The following is an 18,667-nucleotide window of genomic DNA, read 5'->3' on the forward strand; positions in this document are numbered from 1 at the left end:
AGTTAGACAGAGGTTGGGAGTCAGAAATTGAATTAGGAAGACACGGAGTGCTTATATTCCTCTAATTCCCTAATGAAGTCCCGCCTCTCCCAGGTTATCTTCTGTTCTACTGATTTTCAGTTCTCAGTGTGTTTTCCCAAAAGGTTTCTTTCATTGCACATTATCAACAGCTGGGTTCCCTGTTCATACTCCAAAAAACAAACAAACAAAAACAAAACTAGATTGAAATAGGTTTAGCATTCTCCTACTATGCAATGTTTTGTTAGCCTTTGGTAGTTCTGCATCTGAGACTAATGAAGGCTGTAGTTGTTAGGGAGCTGTGGTCTTGTTAGCGCAGTGGCCTCTGGTGTTTCTACACTGCTGACATTTAGCACCACTATTACAGTGGCCCCTCAAATAATGCCTGTTTGGAATGGGCAGATTGCATGCTTGCTTTGACATGACCACAGCTGTGATAACATAGACTATAGGGGTAGTTTATAGTTACAAACATAGCATACAGTTTGATCTCAATTAGACAAAATGTCAAATGCAGTGAGCGTTTAGCGTTTGCTAACAATCTGATGTGCGATCTTTTAGTGGTGTTGTCGTGCCCAAATTTCAATGCCGAGTTCCCCACAGGTTTTGAATTTACCTGCGGCGGTGGTGGTTGTGGTTGTGGTGATGGTGGTGGGCGGCAGCACAGAGTATGACTGATGTCCACGCAGAGTCATGCAGTTTACCGAGGGTGTAAGTAACCCCGTGCATGCAGGCGGTCATTAGTATAGAAAAGCTAACAGTAAACAGCTTTTACCCAAAGTGTAACGATGGCACTACACATGCTAAGTAGCTCAGGTGAACAGTTATTGAGAAAAGCAGGCACATCTACAGAGACTCCTTCATTTATTTGCCTGACACACCCACAGACAAACGCTTATTTCCACATACATGTTATACTGCCACTCCATATTGTTAATTTGTCACCTCATCACAACTTGTTAGCCACTTTTGGCTGAGATTTGACATCCAGGAACACATAGAACACACACAATCACACACACAGTTATTATCTCCTGGAACAATACTAATAGATGCATGTACTGCTGTGAGCAAACAGTTTGTGCCTCTGCTGCCAACCGAGTGGGACGGTGAATAGTTGCCAAATCTCCTCTACCCTGAGCCGCCTCTATTTCGCCTCTCCCCAACCATAAACCCTAACCTTTCTGTGCCTCCCGTTTCTGTTTTATTCTTTACTTTAATTATTTTCTCACTCTTTATATTTTTCCCATGGGCTGAACCACGTCCTCTTTTTCCCCCCCTCAAATCCCCTTTGCACATTACCACTCTGTTGTGATTTTTCAGTTTTTTCCCTTTCCTGGGCTCACCAGGCTCTGATGTTTACACTCTTCGAGCACAAACTTGGTTTGAAGTTGTTTTTGTTGCGATAACAACAAAACTATAATTGATGGACAAACACAAGCCTGTCTGCACATATATGCCTTTGATGTGTCCGGTCATGTTTAATTAGCTGGAGTTAGAGTGGCGAGGGGGAAAGAGAAGTATAACTCCCTCGCTAATTATTGGCTCCCCCGTCGGGCAGGAACTCTCATATCAGCCGGGCTGTCGAGGTCACGTACGGCTTCGGGCCACATTGCCCCCGATTCACCTGTTCTCGAAAACATCTTTGATCTGAAGTGCTTTAGAAGTCGCTGAAAAAGAATCACTGTTCAAGATATCTGCAGTGCTGACAATAGACTGTATATAAAAGGTGGACATATCCAACGTGGCATCACCCGCTGGGTAGAGACGTTTCACTTTGAAGCCCTTCTTGGTGCTTTGCAACTTCACGTGTTGAGCAAGAGGATTATTTCACAGAGAAACTGAGGGTCATCGTATACTTATGTGGTAGGGAGTAGGGGTGGGTTTTTATAATCGATTTATCGATTAAAATCGATTCTGGCTTGGATGACGTAAAATCGATTCATTAAAATCCTGAATCGATTTTTTTAATATAAATTTATTTTGCCCAAAATGCCAGAATCTCAGGTGAAATCTCACAAAATTTCAACAACCACCAAACAGCTAAGACAGTAAATGAGAGCAGGAACACGGATTCTGCACAAAGACTTAAACACAGCGCAACCCACGGATCAGAATCAGTTAGATGTCGTCTCTCCAAACAATATTGACCGAACCAGCAGCAAAAGAAGATCCAAACTACGCTTCACATAAACATCGTCATGAATTCACTCTGACTTTTACTGTTTTGCTTCGACCACGATGCACAGCTCTCTCTCTCTCTCTCTCTCTCTCTCTCTCTCTCTCTCTCTCTCTCTCTCTCTCTCTCTCTCTCTCTCTGTGCTGTTTTCTGCATTATTCGCTTGCTTGTTACGCACAAATCTACCGTTGTTTACAGCACTGACGGCCGACGTTTTTTTTCTTCTGTTTTATATACTTCCGAAAAGAAAACCTAATTTCTGCCGTTCAATACTGAACAAATTTAAACTTTTTAAAATTATGCAAAATCCAAAACGCTTAGCCGTGTCTCGTCAGAGGTGTAACGTCAGAGGTAATGTTCATGTGTTGATTAATGGTTTTCTTTCGTTTTTGATGTACTGCAGAATATTTTTATAAAATCCCAGGCCAGGAAAATCACCTTCATGTTTTTCTATCTTTTATCTTCAGCTACTTTGACACAAAGGCATCTGCTGTGATGCTCACACCTTTGATAAAGTCTTGCATGTGTCAGCTTCCTTTTTATAGATAAAAAAATGTTAATGTACTGATCTGAATTATAATATTTCTGACTGTTAAAATTTCCCAGATTCAAATCGAAGTGAATCGTGGATCGAATCGATTAGGGACCTTGTGAATCGGAATTGAATCGATTCTAGAAATCAGTGACGATACCCAGCCCTAGTAGGGAGTAGTCGGTCGCTACCCTAAAGCATGCTCTGCTTTACTGTCCTTTTTTGGCTGGGGGGGGGGGTCATTATTTACAACGTGAACATCACATTGAAGCTGGCGACTGAAGCCATAAACCCATCAGGAAAGTGTTTGGGCAGATTAGGTTAGCAGTGTGGTCATTTTCTCTTTGGCTTCTTTACAGTTTGACTTACTTTTGTAACCAAAGGAGTCGCCTCCTTTATAAATGATGCAGGTTTGAGATCATTTCATATTGGTTAACTTTTTCCAAGTAGCTTCGTCCCATCTTTATACGTCACGTTTAGTGCTGGAGTGGCAGTACTGCAGAAAATGCCAATCTAGGGTCTTTCCTGACTGATGGTTCAGTACACTTTAGTTATTTATTAGATAATTAAATCAAGCCACTTCTTTTTCCTTCCACGTGTTAATGTTATTTCTTAAACATCAAAATTTTAAAAATGACATTTTTCACCTTCTGCTGACGTTCAGTTAGGCTGGTCCCACTGCAGAAGATCTTACAAACGTAAGTTTTTGTGTGTCTTCTGACTTCAATAAACTGCCACTGGGTCTTTTTGCCTGTTTTCTGAGATGACATATGCTTTGATCAGTTTTTCTGTGGAGGTGGCATAGTTAGACTGCCACAGGTTCACTCCTACAATCACTCCTACACAAGCACTTTCACATAGACAAACATGCTGTCACGCATCTGTGTTTCAGTTGTTACAGGGAGCCAAATTCAGCCCTAAGATAAGAGAGCAAAAACACACTGGACATCACAGCTTTGCAGAACACGTCACTGCTCTTTTCCCTCTTTAGACCGAACGCTAAACAGATTTATTTGAAATCCGAATTAAAAGGGAAAGAAAGAGAGAGAGAGATGTTTGCAAAAATATCGCATTGTTTCCCTGCCACATCAGATCTGCCATTAGATATTTTTTTTCTTCAAAGTAAGGGCTGCATTTTAAGTAGGCATGCTTGGAGATGATGTTTATTTGGGCTGCATTAAATCTTTTGGATGGCATTAGTGCCTGAATCCACTTCCCCATGAAAACAGCTTGCGAGCTTATTTCCCCTCCCTTTCTTTTTTTGAGTATACAGGAGCTGCATTTACATTTTATTCCACTTAGATTAAGTTCTTAGCAAAGTCTGACAATTTTTCAAATACCCCCTACTAAATGTTAAAAACTCAAGTGAGGGGGGAGGGGTGGGTGGGACGCCACTTTGTACAGTGCATAGGGCCTAAGCTATAGACTGCAAACAGAGACTGACTATTGATTAGTTTGATCTTTAAAGATCACTGCTGACCCAACCGCACACACACACACACACTTAAACACATGCTGTATTTTGCTGCAGCGACTGAATAATTTCGGCTCCACGTGAAAGCTGTGTTTCAGCCCCGTTGTTGCACGACGCAGCTTGTCAGTGCTTTCCTCTTGACGTTGCTTTCCTTTGCCATTCTGTGCTCAGCGGTGCACATTTTCTCAGCAAGTCTTGCACATTAGCACACTGCTTGTCATCTTGAAGTCCACATCAGAGTAAATGCATGAGCCTACAGTTACTACACAGTGAACGCTGAGCTCTTCTATAAAGTACACAATAGGGGCTTCTTATTTATTGCAATCACATTGTAAATTCTCCTTTCAGCTTCATTGATCTGTGTTCTTATCCCTCCCCTCTGTCTGCCTCTTTTTCACACTCCTTTTCTTCTTCTTCTTCTTTCCCTACGTTCCTTCTTACATACAACGCCGCTGTCCTCTGACACGCCAAATTGGAGTGTCATAGATAATTTGAATTTTTGCCCTCACCGTTGAGCTCAGTTCATTCCCTCTCCCTTGTCCATTGTTGTTGTTTTGTTTTCTTCCCCCCTCATCAGTTTCTTCTTTTTCTTGTTCAGTACAGGACACCATTTTGTAACCCCGCTCCCACCCCTCCACGATCACCAAAATGTCTATGCTCAGATACACCACATTGTCACCCTTGAAAAGATGAAGTCCCAGAATACTCTCCATAAACTCCATGCACTGCTAGTTGCATTGAGTATCAGTCTTCTGGTTTGCAAGAAAAGCTTCCTTTGTCCTCATTTCTTCCCATGCAGCATAAAAGCAGAGATTTTCCCAGTAACACTCTGTGTATGGGCTTCTTCTGGTCTTTCATGGACCCTTTTGCGTGGAAACGTATAAAATGGGGGGCTAAAACACAAATACAGTTCTGAAAACTCACATTGGTGTTCTAGTTGTGTGGTCCACACATGACAGCATGAATCTAAACGAATGCCTAAATGGCTAAGAAAATTAGAAGAAGTGAAGGACGTCTCACTGCAGTCACTTCACAACACATGTATGCTACAGTATACGTGCGGTGTTCTCTTTGGCTTGATGATAAAAGTGTCAAAGAAGTACAAACATCATTTTCAGAAGATCAAGAATATTGATTATAAAGGAGGTCAGCAGTCAGACCATTTGCTTGGCAACTTGTGCATATTTCAGCGCTAAATGGGGAGCCGGAGCTCGTTAAATACATTCCAGGGTAAACATATCAAAACAGTCCAGTAAAGATGACATAAAGGCATCTGAACCGCGTGGCTTTGGCTGCTCTTGTGCGTTTCTGTATAAACGTGTTTGTGTGGGTGAGTGAATGAGGTTTGATCCTGAGTGCAGTCTCCTTGGTGATACTGTGCCTGTGATGATGATTTCTCTCCAGGGTGTAAATCTCAACAAGCAGTGAAATTAATGGTCAGTGGCTTCATTCTTTTTTTTCCACCTCTCTTTGGTGTCTATGTGTGCACGCGTGTGTGTATTTATGTCTTTATTTGTGTTTAGTGTGCGCACAAACACCTCAGCATACCCCACCTCACATATGTCTCAGTCCCCTGTTTGTTGCTCTCAGTGGACATGATTTAGTACGCACACAAAAACACATACACGCACACACACCTACGACTCAACTGTTGGATGGGATCATAAAAGTAAGGCTTCATCGTCTCTTGCTGTTAAGAAAACAGGGATGTTTTTCACCCACCAAAAGGGCAATAAACTCTGTCTCACAGGGAGTAACACACTTGAGCGGTTAGCTCGTGGGGGGAGGAGAAAAAAAAGAAAGAAAAAAAAGCAGCCCACCTGTCATTCACTCCCGGTTACGGCAGCAAAATCTGTGGGAATCCGACCACGGTGTATGTCAGTCTATTGGCATACACCTATTCAACATTACAGCCTCAACTGCACTAGGCACATTGCCAGCAGGATGCTGCGATGAAATTTCTTCTTCTGCCTCTGTTGACCTCAGTAACAACAAATCATATCACCAGCTGGTCACTGAATATGGCTATTTGCATCCATTTTCACACAGCTGAAGCAGATGCACCGGCACGCATCCACTTTCCTCTAATCCACATGCACAACTGTCAACATTACCTTCCGTAAACGTTCCTTGATATTTCAAAACGAATATCTACAAAGCAAAGCTCGTAAAATGCATTCTCAATGTGGCGCGCATTCTTCGTGTAGTAATGTTATTAGCAAGGATAATGCAGTAAAGCCAAATGATTAACACAGAGTAAGTCAATAATCCAACTCCCTTAAACCATCAAAATTTTGTCATAATAAGCACATCCCTGCTTTATTCTTCTGTCTTTGTGCTGTGGTTTGCTGTTTCCACCTTTGACTCTGCTTTCTGTTACAGTCTCTCTATTTGACATTAGGACCCAACAACTCTTTGGCCCTGACTCATGTTAACTCACAAGGCAGCACGCTCACAGGCCTGCTTAGAATATCCTCTCCTCTGCTCCACTAGCACAGTGGCTAGTGTTCACACAGAAATCCTAGAGTATGCACCGTGCAGCACACATCCTTCGCTTCAACCGGGGATTCAAGGCAGTTTGCATACTCGGTTATTAACAGGAGTATATTTTTTAGTACTACTAACTAATCCATAAAAGAAAAATGTAAGGTTAAATGTTGCGCTTATGGATATGCAAATTGTAGAGTTATCACAAAAAACAACACTTGAACGTTAAGAAGCAACACCTTTGGATTTTTTGTTGTTGTTGTTTTTTGGGAGACATTTTGCAGATATGTTTTTGAGGAGTTGGCTTTTGCATGCCTGATGCTGTTGATTACAATGGCTGTAAGTGTAGGTTAAAATGAAAGAAATACTTTTACTCGTCCGAGCTTCTATACTGCACGGTAATTAACATGAGGAAAAAACCTAATTAAAAGATTGCATCAAAATAATTGGGTTTTGAAATGTCCTGCAATCCTCTTTTAGTTTAAAATGAACTACTTTAGTCTTTTTAATTGAATAGAGGAGCGAGTATGTTTACTTTCCAGCAGGTTTAAGTACGTTGACCTTTGACACTGAAAGCATACACACCTCGCCCCTGCTATTCCATTTCATTCCTTTCTGCTTTTATATTCCTGAGTATCTCTTACTCAAGCACAGTGGTCCATTTCTTGTATCAGCACTTCTCATCTGCTGCACTCTGCGACGTAACCCCCCCCCCCCCCCCCCCCCCCTCACACACACATACTCTCCTTGTGGTGCAGTTCAGGCCATTCACCAATCATGCGAGAGCCATGACGGCCAAGTTATATATCCCCTATTCCATCTGTAGCTGGCACTCTTGCATCACATTTGCTCTGTTTCCTTCTTCCTCAAGCGCCTTTGCTTTTGCTTTCTTTCACTCTTCCTGAATTCCTTTCCCCTCTTTTGGTAGCTCCATTTCCATCTTTTCCTCGTTTTCAGGTTAGTTTTTTTTCAATTGCTTTTCCTCCATTTTTTCCTTTCTCCCACCATGCTTATCTTTCTTTGTGTCTTTTAATTAACCTCTTCTCATCACTTCCATGTTGTCTTCTGTATTTCTTTTAGTCTCCCACCACATCGAGTTCTGCCACATTTTTCTGCGTACTTATTTTCTGTGATTGCTTTCTGCTCTTTGCTTATTATACTTGTCTGTTTATCAATTTTTACCAAATTTCCACCTTCCCAATAACTTATTTTAAGTAATCTGCCACAAAATCTCACTTAAAATGTCTTTGATATATCTTAGTTTCTATATCGTTACATCTTCTTTGTCCTCTAAGTCATCTCCCTCCCTGCCCTACAGGCTCGGTGAGCTGTGGTTAAATAGGTTCATCTTACCCTGCTTCCTCTTTCAAATGGCTTCATGATTGCTAATGAAGCACATAAACAGGAAAAGGAAAAAACATGATGTGGAGGAGGAAGGGATGTGGAGAAGTGTTTTCCATGGAGACGGGCTCTTCACCGACTGGCAAGCTGATTGGCTGATTGATGACCCTGTAGCCATTTTGACCGATTAGCATGATGGAGCCTTTTATAGCACAGTGCAGCTTAATATGTGATCACATTGCACAGCATACTTTTTTCTCTTTCTGCTTCTGGGTTGAACAGTGTGATGAAGCATAAGCCCCATCCTGCTATACCTCACTGGGGCAAAGGAGGTGTAATATAGCACTGCCAAGCATATGATAGACTGTCATAACAGAGCTGAATGCGTAATATGGTGCTTACATCTGTCCAGTTAGTTACAATCCATCTAATCCCACAACATTATCTATTTAAAAAGAGCGTGCTGATCCTGCTTTCTTACACTTGTTTGAACATTCCTCTCACACGTGTCCCATTAGAGACAACCGGGAGCTCATTGTCTGGATTTGCATAGTTATCAAAACAATTACAAGTAAACAAAAGATGTGGGAGACAACGGCATGCAAACTGAGATATGAGAGTTAGCTAGAAATGGTCAGTACAAGATGAAGTGGTCACGTTAACTCTTCAATTTAAATAATTCAACTTGCTATCTTTTCTTTCTGTTGCAGTTCTATACGTATCCCAGCACACTACAAAATGAATGTATGGCAGAAAAAGCAGGGTAGGACAGCAAGAACTGTTGCTGATTTGATCTCATTTTTGTCCAGGTGGCCTGTCTGGACAGCCCTGGATGCACTGCAGTAGGTTAGTTTTTAGGTTGGTCATATCTGAACATAAAATCTATTTTTTTGTATTGTGTATCAGGAGATTCTTTCCTTTTGGGCTGCCTCCAAGTATTTTCAGCTCTCATCGTTTTTGTCTTGTTTTATGTTTTTTCTCTCCAGATGTCTCTTTTCATTGGGATGGTTATATCATACCCCTGTAATGTACAATGTTAGACCTCTAAATTATACATTTACATTACATGCTCCTATTCTACAACAATTTGATGTTTCCAAGCACAAGACATCTACTAAAACATTTGTAAAAAGGTGTGCTTTGCTGTGTCCTTCAGCAGTCTTTTTTGACCTCCATTTCTTACACCAGCACACGTCATCTCCATCTTGTCCTTTTCAAATTTTTAGGAACTGGACTTTTACCCCTTCAAATAAACATCAGTCTGCTCTTCTGTTAGCCTCTATTGCATATTGAGCTGATATGCTCTCAGCTTTTGTCACACTCCTTTTTTTTGTTTAAGATTTAACCTCTGTCGCTATACTTCCAGTGACACAAAGTTTGAAATGCCACATTGTCAAAGAGAGAAGTTCAGATATTTTAGGTGCTCACCTCACAAGTACTACTTTTAACTGCCACGCTTACTGATTATGTAAACAGGTGTTGTGAACTTCACTACCAGCCATAAGCTTCGCTCCCAGTACACGTCTGTGACTGTGGATCTTTTCACGTCTTCGTTCTAATAATGTTTTGATTAGCTAAGGAGTATCTATGCTGGTTGTGATGATAATGATCAACACAACTCCCACGGAGATCTTTTGTAGTATTCTCTTGGTCATCTCTCACCCACATGTTGCCCACTCCAAGCATGGTATGTTGCTGTTTACTGAAATGTTCTCCCAGTGTACTGCACACCACCTTCTCTTTTACATTTCAACAAACAGAGCTCGAGACACAGTATTGTCATTAAATAAGAGAAAAGAAACAGTCACAGAAAATGTTGGCGGGTCTTTAATGCCCCTCGGCCGAATTCCAGAAAGACAAAATATGTGGTTTACCTGTCTCACAATACTACAGGCGGTGTTTCCTATCCACTGTGTATCATTTTTTGTTAGAACTGTGTGGCTTTATTATGATTGAGAGGGGTGATATTGTTGAAGATGAAAAATGCACAGTTAACAGTGAGACCCAAATGCATTTGTCACCATAAAAAGACCCCATACTGATTGATGAAGCCCCAACAGCTGGAAATGTAATGAAAAGAGATATGAAGATCTATATTTTTTGGCAAAGTGCACCTTTTTCACTCATTCCGTTTGATTAATAAGACTACCTTGCAATAGAGAAAATGAGGTAGGTAACACAGATTGGATTCTTGAAGCATTATATCATCAGCATTGCAATTAAAGTATTTGTAATGGCACTACTGTATGTCTCTTTGACTAGACCATCGGTTCTTTTTAACCTGTTAACATGTTTGTTGAACTTAAACTTTCATCAAATGCGTGCTTTGATCAGCCACAGACTGATAAAAGCATCATGACAGTCACTCATGGCTATAAAACAAAAAGTAAGCAAAAAATAAAAAAAGCAGATTGTTGCTGTAAATAATATAATAGGATGTGTGGAGGGATATTTTAAAAAACCCCATCCACTTCTGCACCATGATTCATTCTGCCTGACTCATTCAGCACACTTAGAGTTAAAGTATAGCTGCAGCATCTTACTGCAGTGTCTAAAGCATTTGGCTGATTGTTACAGTATACGCCAGGAAAAGAAGAGGAAGTGGGGGAAAAAACATCTCTTTCTAATACTTTTTTTTTCTTCCAAAAATCCTTTTTATTGCATTTATAACATTTGGCACAGTACAAATTCTTGGTGCTTTTACAAGATAAACCTGTAAAGATCAACACTGACCTTTTTTTTCCCGGATTTTGTTAAAGAAAGTCTTCTCTGTATAAATATTCTTTTTTCTTATCACTGCATTCTCTGTAGCATGGTGTAAAAATCACACAGAATGCCCTCTGTTAAAACAAGACTACCCTCATTTTTCAAAGTCAAGACAGCATCTTAAACAACTCATTATTTTAAATAGAAGTTACAAGTTAGAAAATAGTTTCAATTTCTTTTTAATATACGTTTCTCTATCACCAACCCATGGTAATTTTAGTTCGTCCATATATATATATTTATTTATAAGCATGTACAACAAGAAATCATCAGTCTTTTAAGTTTTGCACTCTGTACAAAAGTATGTCCTGTCCTTTTTTCGTTGTGCATTCTATTGCATGATTTTTAAATGAGGAAAGGACAAGGGGCGTGTGAAAGAGGGGTGAGTAGGAGCTAGGAAACTGGGAAAAGGGGTGAGAGCCTTTTGGAGGGGCCTTTTTAAATCTGAGTCTCCTGTACCTTCTCCTTGTTGTGAGTTTTTACGACATAGGGCTCAGCCATTGCTGTGATGGCACTGGGCAAGGTTCGCGGCAAAGAGTTCCCAACATTGTTGTCTGTCCATTTAGCCCCATGGCCAGTCGGTTTATAGGTATTATATTTGGGCTTTAGAGTGCTGTAGTCCACCTTATGAGGGCTGTAGTCCAGTTTATGTGGACTGTAATCCAGTTTAGGTCTCTGAGTTTGTGGACTGAAGTCAGACTTGAAGGCGCTGTAATCCACTTTGTGGGGGCTGAAGTCAGTCTTGAAGGCGCTGTAATCTGTTGCAGTCTTATGTGGGGTGTAGTGGTCCTTAGCTTTGTAGGTACTGTCTGTTTTAGATCTCTGGGCACTGTACTCTGTTTTGGATTTAGGCTGAGTGCTGTAGTCGGGTTTAAATGGGCTGTAATCACGTCTTGGGTGCGTACCAAAATCAGGCTTGAATGGACTATATTCAGTTTTAGGTCTATGTTGTGTGTTGTAGTCTGATTTTAATGGGCTGTAGTCATGTTTAGTTTTTGGCTGAGTGCTATAGTCCCGTTTGAATGGACTGAAGTCACTCTTCTGCCTGGGATGAGTGCTGTAATCTAGTTTGAATGGGCTGTAGTCTGATTTAGTTTTTGGATGAGTACCAAAGTCTGGCTTGAATGGGCTGTATTCTGCTTTAGGTTTGTGGGTGCTATATTCTGGTCTAAATGGGCTGCAGTCAGGCTTTGGTCTGTGAAGGCTAAAATCCGGCGTAGATTTGTGTGTGTTGTAATCTGTGATGGTTTTGTGGCTGCTAAAGTCCATATTTGGCTTATATGTGGTATACTCAGCCTTCGGCTTGTGAAGTGTGAAATCAGGCTGGGGTTTGTATTCAGCCTTGGGTTTGTGAAAGCTGTAGTCAGTCTTGTGGCTGATAAAGTCCAACTTATGTATGCTGTTATGGTCTCGGATTTCAGGCAATGTGAGAGCTGACTCTTGGGCTGCAGATGCTGGTGGTGGAAGGTCCTCCTCATCCACCTGAATAATCTCAACAGTGCGGGCAGCTGCCACGGTGCTCCTCTGCTGGTGGCGCTTTCTCAATTTGTAGAAGGCAATGAGCATGACAGCAGCCAATAGTGTCACTGCCACAAAGCAGCCTATTATGATCTTAGTAGTCTTCATCACTTCATCGAGGCTAGGCCCAGACTTGCCTGGCTTGTTAGTCGATTGAATTCCTGGCAACACAGATGGTTTAGCTGCCCCTGGTGGACTGTCAGTGTTTTGCAACAGTACAGTTGGGGTGGAGATGAAGACTGGTTGAAAGACAGAAGGAGAGGCAGTTGTAGTTGTTGTCCCTAGGCCTACTCCTCCCCCAGCAACACCAGCGCCTGCAGCAGCTGCAGTGGTTGTTGTAGTTTTAGGTTTGGGCATCTCAGTGGTTGGCCCCAAGACCTCCACGGTCACTGTGGTAAAGTAACTTAAGTTGGATGTATTAAGCTCAGCTGCACTCACATTGAGGTAGGCTGAGGCATTAGAGTTCCCAGCTGCATTGGAGACCATGCAGGTATAGGTGCCTGTGTCTACTGCAAGGACATTTGAGAAATTAAGGGTACCATCATTGAGGACTGATATTCTTGGGTGACTAGAGGCATGTGTCAGTATAGTGCCGTTGGGTAGGAGCCAGCGCACTGAAGACATTGGAGCTGTGCGGCATCGAAGCTCAGCCACTCGCCCTGCTGAGATGTTCAAGTCCCTTGGTGCATCAGCAATGAATGGTGCAGAACACTGGACTGCAGCACCCTCACCTCGGTCCACGTCCACCAGCTGTCGACCTCTCATGCTCGCAGGGGAGTGACAACGTCCACAGCAAGTTGAATTAGTAGGGATGTACTCCCTTAGCCAGCGTGCTAACCATACAGCCTCACAACCACAGTTCCAAGGGTTATGGTGGAGGTGGAGCTCCACCAGGTACCTGAGCGGGGAGAACAAATCATGTGGCACAGCGCTCAGATTGTTATGGGCAAGATTAAGCTCCACCAGTGAAGATAGGTCATCGAAAGCATTGCGCTCTATTACTGTGATTTGAGAGTTCATCACCCATAGCTTTTTCAATGAGCGCAGACCTTTGAAAGAGCCTGGTTTTATCATTGGAAAGAGATTTTCAGAAATCTCTAGCTCCTCGAGGCCTTTGAGGGGACTTAGGTTTGGCATATCACCCCTTATGTTGCACATTCCCAGGTTGAGGTACTTGAGATTTTGTAGGCCCTCAAAAGCTCCTTCTGAGATGTACTCCAGTTTCCTTAACTCTCCCAGGTCCAGTCGCATGAGTGAGGGTACCCGGTTGAAGGCATAGGAAGGAATACTTTCAATGGGGTTGTTCCTCAACCATAGTTCTCTTAGTTTGGATAGGTATTCAAAGGCCCCACTGGGCACCACCGTCAACCGGTTGTCAAACAGCTCCAGTGTGTTGAGGCTGGTGAGTCCATTAAACGCGCCCACCTCAATCTGCCGAATGGCATTTCGCCCAAGCTGGAGCACCTCAAGGTGGTGCAGATGGCGGAAGGAGTCAGCCTGCACCGCCTCAATGGCGTTTTCCATTAGATTGAGGTGTCGCGTGTTGGCAGGAATCCCAGGGGGGACACGGGTGAGGCCACGACGGGTGCAAACCACTTTCCCCTGCTGATTACTACAAGAACACTGCGGTGGACAGCCCTGGGGTCCTTGAGACACCGCCGCCCCCGCCAAGGCCAGGGAGGCGCTGCTCCACGCTCGCACCATCAGGAAGACTACACAGAGCAGGGCGGCTTTCCTGGCACGATGCACAGCTACCCGCCCCAGGAGACTCATGATGTGGCACGTTCATAATTCAGCATCATCTGGGGGGGAGGATGGGGATGTTTGGGGCTGGTGTTTTGGGGGTGTGGGTGCAAGGAAATCAGCTGTTTGGCTAGCAGTACTGTTTATGGGGCCAAAGTAATAAGGTTAAGGGAACTGATGTGGGCAAGGGGAGAGCAAGGGTTTAGGTGGTTGCTAAGGGGCAAGAGGACTCAACCTGTCCTCAGTTAAGGGGTGATTTTATTTCCATGAACTGTGCTCAGGGGCAGAAAGAAATGGGGTGGTGGAGAGGACTGGGTTTTCTGAAATATGTGTATGAGAAGAACATGATGGCAAATTAAGCAACCAAAAACCGTATTACAAGACAGAGGGGAGGGGAGGGTGTTACAAATTGATGCAGAGAGGGTTTGAAACACTAGACACCTACCTCAAGTTATTATTACAGGTCCTTGAACTGAGATATATAGCTTCCCTCCTTTTTGCAATCAGAAAGAGCTGATGTATTCGCATCAGATGTATTTATATCCAAGAGCAGCAAAGAAAACCTTTTATGTTTGCCCTGTCAAAACGGGCATCAGTGCCAAAGAGCTTAAACAAGGTGAGCCCTTTTGTAAATCCATACATCCAAAGAGAAAGGTTCGAAGGCCCTTTTGTGAATGTTTTTCTTCCTTTACGTGCCGATTACCAAGAAAAAAAAAAGGAGGGGGAAACGACTGTAGCTAGGAATCCAGTCAGGCTCCCAAAGCAGCAGTGCTCCCTTGCTCGCTCTTCGCTGTCGGCTCCTCTTCTCTTGCTTGTCCTTGGAATCCGACAGTTGATCCCCCCGTTAAACACCTTAGCCAGGTCTCCATAGTCCAGGCAACCACAGAGATGCACACGCACTATTGTTTTTTGTTTTGTGCAACAAAACCCAAGGCAGGAAACAACAAAAGGAGGGAGGGAGGTAGAAGGAATTACAATTAGAGAAGGATAAAAAAAAAAAAATCCAGTCCTTTCCAGTGTTCTATGTTTTTTGTTTGTAGTGAAAAGGAGGGGTTAAAAAACAGAAAAAAAAAAACCAGTCCTCCTTATCTGTATTCCTCTTTTCACTTTTTAGTAGTCAATCAGTTGGTCGGTTGGTCAGTCTGACAGCCCTTCTCCCTCTCTTGCACTCTTTTCTTTGCTCCCCTTTTCAACGCAGTGTCATGTCCACTTGATTCTTCTTTATTTTATTTTTTTTTCTCCTTTCCTCCTGGGGAGCTCTTGGCAGCAGTTGAAAAGGCTAGGCGACACACACAGCCTTCATTATCTTCTTTCTCCTCTTAACTAGCCACATGCTCCAGCCTCGGCAGCCGCGGTGGCGACAGCAGCAATTGCGAACGCACACACACCATCCCCACGAAGCATACAGCGGCAGTAGCGAGCGCACACACACAGCAGCAGCTGCAGCCTGCCTCCCGTGCACTTCCCAATAATCCGTCAGTTTCTTCAGAGGGGGAGTGGGGTGGGGGATGGAAGGGGGTGCTGGGAGGAGTGGGGGTATTGTAGCTGGGTTGATCGAGGTGGGTTAGAGGGAGGAGGGATGGCGCGCAGTTTCTCCTTCCTCTCTCTGGGTTGTTTCTTTTTTCTTCTTGTTTCCAGTTCTTGTCTTTTTTTTTCTCCCCCTCCTTTTCTTGTGGTGATCAGCACCCCCTCGCAAATGCAGCGTCCAACTGGGAGAGGAGCAAGGTAGAGAAGGCAAGCGCTGGGCAAGCGCGGCTTACAGGCGTGACGTTAACAGCAGCGTCGATGTGGAAAGGATCCGTTGTAGCAGCGAAAGAGAGAGCGTGCACCGTCTCTCTATCTCCCACTCTCTCTCTCTCTCTCTCTTTCTCTCATACACACCCTCTCTTGCTCTCTCTCACACCCTCTTTCTCTCCCTGCCTCCCTCACACTCTCTGCAGTGTCCTGAGGTATTTGGGTGAGCTCAAAGCACTCAGACCTTTTTAGAGATCTACCTCTTCAAAAACCAGTTTGCTCCTGCTGTCCTTCGCTCTCCTTTTTTTTTTTTTTTTAATGCTCATAGTCTCTTGTTCTGTGGCTTTCTGGGGCTTTTGTGGCTTAGGGGAATGGACAGGCTGTCCAAGCACAAGTCAGAGATGGACAGTGGCATCCCCACAGCAACCATATTTTAACCCCCTTGTGCCCAGCAGTACTCCAAACATTCCAACGACTCTGGCAAAGCTTTCCAGTTTTGCTTTGGTGGTAAGGATGGGTTCACCGCTTCTCTCACTTTCTGGTTTCCTCTCTTTCATCATGCTCTCTCTCTCTTTCCTTTCTCAGCCCCCTCACTCTTTATCTTTGTTTTCCTTTCACTTGAGCTCTCTTTGCTCTCACTCTTTTTGCCTCATCCTTTCGTGGAAAATAGAGGAACATGAATGGACTGCTGACGCATCCTGCTTGGAGCGGTGCTTGGGTTTGATGCAGTGTGTTATGTGCATTAACTCCCTCCACCCACTCCACCCTCACCCTCCTCACTATCTTTCCCACTTTGCTCACTCCTGGTCTGTCATTGTGTCACTCTTCTGGCTGGCTATTTCTTTACACGAAGCCTCTTAGAAGTTCATGTTTACACAACTTTTTTTGGTCACCAAATTCCATCTTTAGTTTTATTTCACAGGTTGGAATGAAGTATAATCCCCATTTCTTGCTTCAGCTCCGGGAAATTTAAAGTTTACTTTGTTAAATCCATAATCAGATACTTTTACTCAACTTGGGACTGCAGTAGGACTTCAGAAGTGACTCTAAAATCAAAGAATTTCTTTAAAAGAATACTGGAAAATAAATACTGGAAAGTGAAGTACATTGTATATAATGGAGAATCTCCATCCTCTCCCACGTCATACGCCTTTGAAGGTAGTTAGAGCACTTTAAACAGGCAGACCTTAACCCTCAATTTGAGCAGAAAGCACACAGCCATAAAGGTCATGTTAAAGGAGGCACAATAGAGAAAACAAGACAAGCTTTACCTTCCTGATGGAAGTGGGAGAGGTAGAACAAATGAAGCAGACTGTCCTGTAACCCTCTACCTCAAATGATTTGCACCAGCCTCATGCCCATTAAACAAGGTAGCAGTGTGGGTAATTTATGCTTGGTAAAGCTAGCTGTGACACTGCTGCTAGGTGTGTGCATTCATGTCCAAGGTAGAGAGTAAGCGTGTGAAAAAAGAGAGACAAAAAGAGGAAGGAGAGAAGGCACACGAGCTAGAAAAGGTCACACTGCCTGTAGCGCAGTACGTTATTCCCACTGGCACAGGAGTATAGAGCCAACTCCTATATTATACACACACAGACTTTCTCCTTGACTTCACTGCAGTTGAATATGAACAGGCTTCAATGAAGCACATGTAACAGCGAGGTGGCAGCCACAGGAGTATAGGGGAGATTTTCCAGTATTATGAAAGAAAAGCTATTTCGTCTCCTTTCCTCTGGGATTGCATAGCATCGCAGGCCTGCAGAGCATGATATCGCAGGTGTACTGCAGCTTCTTTAGTGCATTCTCCAAGCAACTGATAATGTGAGATAATGCACTTGCATTTAAACAAGCATGCTGGAACAGTAAGCTGCACATGGAAGCTCGCAGATGTGATTTTTAGGTACAGAAGTTAAATTTACTACTGTGTGCATAACGGCACTCCTTTGTTTGTGCCGGGTGCTGCCTCTGCACTGTTCTTTAAGTGTGGTGTGCCACCGTTTCATGAGCAAGTGACCCAGAATGGGTTCAGGTTGCGTTTTACCCACCCAGGACAGTACTTCTTGGACTAATGTCTAACCAAAATCATCCACTGACCCGTAGAGTGACCACCACTGCAAGGGCAGCTTTCGCCTCTTGGCCCTTATCCTGTCCATTTCTCTCTTAGCTGTCTTTTTTTTAAAAAAAATTCCTGCTCAATTTTTGTCTTTCCGTGGATACGCCGCTTTCTCAGTACTGATGGAGCCTGGGTCATGCCCTGCCAAATGCTGTAATGCTCCACTGACCAAAAGCGGGCAGCCTTTTGCGTAATAGTTTGATTCTGCCCCAGAATGGCGAAAACAGCCTGATAGCCAGCCAAGCGCTGCAATCACTGCAAGGTTTTCCCCAAGTCCCCCCCCCAACCAAAAAAAAAAATCTATATATGTATTTTTCTCAAGCTAAATCGAGTTCAGTAGTATACTTGAATCTAAATCAGTTGTTTGGTGGTGCAAGCCAATGTTGAAATTGCAAAACTCTCTTTTTGCAGTTCAGATTATGCCAGGATATCCATGGTGGATAGTAGCTAACATCCAGGTCATATAGTGGTCTCATATGTTCACAGTTTAACATGCACTGTCTTGACAAGATGGGTGTTGTCAGGCCTCACCTTCTGGACTTGCCGAACTATTACATTTTGACGAGCTGTCAGATACGTGGGACCTTCACGCTGTCATGCCAGGCCCATTCGCCTAGTGTGCGACCCCTGCTCTAACTGCTTCACACAAAGCTCTATGGAGCCAAGCGCTGCACCAGGCCAGGAGGGCACTGGTTGTAGTTTAGGGTGCTGCACGACCTACTTTGGTGCAGTTTGTCCGCCAGCATATTCAAGGGGTATATGTAA

At 43.4% G+C, this 18,667-nt stretch overlaps 2 protein-coding genes across 2 annotated transcripts in view; one reads left to right on the forward strand and one right to left on the reverse strand.

The window, feature by feature from the left end:
- Positions 1-18,667, forward strand: part of snd1 (staphylococcal nuclease and tudor domain containing 1) — a 178,541-nt gene that overhangs the window by 70,157 nt on the left and 89,717 nt on the right. The gene's annotated exons all lie outside the window — the stretch shown is intronic.
- On the reverse strand, positions 10,639-16,181 carry lrrc4.1 (leucine rich repeat containing 4.1). The gene is made up of 2 exons (XM_006780759.3): positions 14,504-16,181; positions 10,639-14,378 (listed from the first exon to the last, which is right to left on the reverse strand). Exon 2 carries the CDS (start codon positions 14,086-14,088, stop codon positions 11,236-11,238), a length of 2,853 nt encoding a protein of 950 aa, XP_006780822.1. The 5' UTR covers positions 14,089-14,378; positions 14,504-16,181; the 3' UTR covers positions 10,639-11,235.

Source organism: Neolamprologus brichardi, chromosome 17 (genome assembly GCF_056152115.1).
Source record: "Neolamprologus brichardi isolate AB-2024 chromosome 17, ASM5615211v1, whole genome shotgun sequence".
NCBI lineage: Eukaryota > Metazoa > Chordata > Actinopteri > Cichliformes > Cichlidae > Neolamprologus > Neolamprologus brichardi.

Excerpts from the sequence above, each read along its gene's own strand:
- lrrc4.1 (XM_006780759.3), bottom strand. The coding sequence starts at position 14,088 with ATGAGTCTCCTGGGGCGGGTAGCTGTGCATCGTGCCAGGAAAGCCGCC.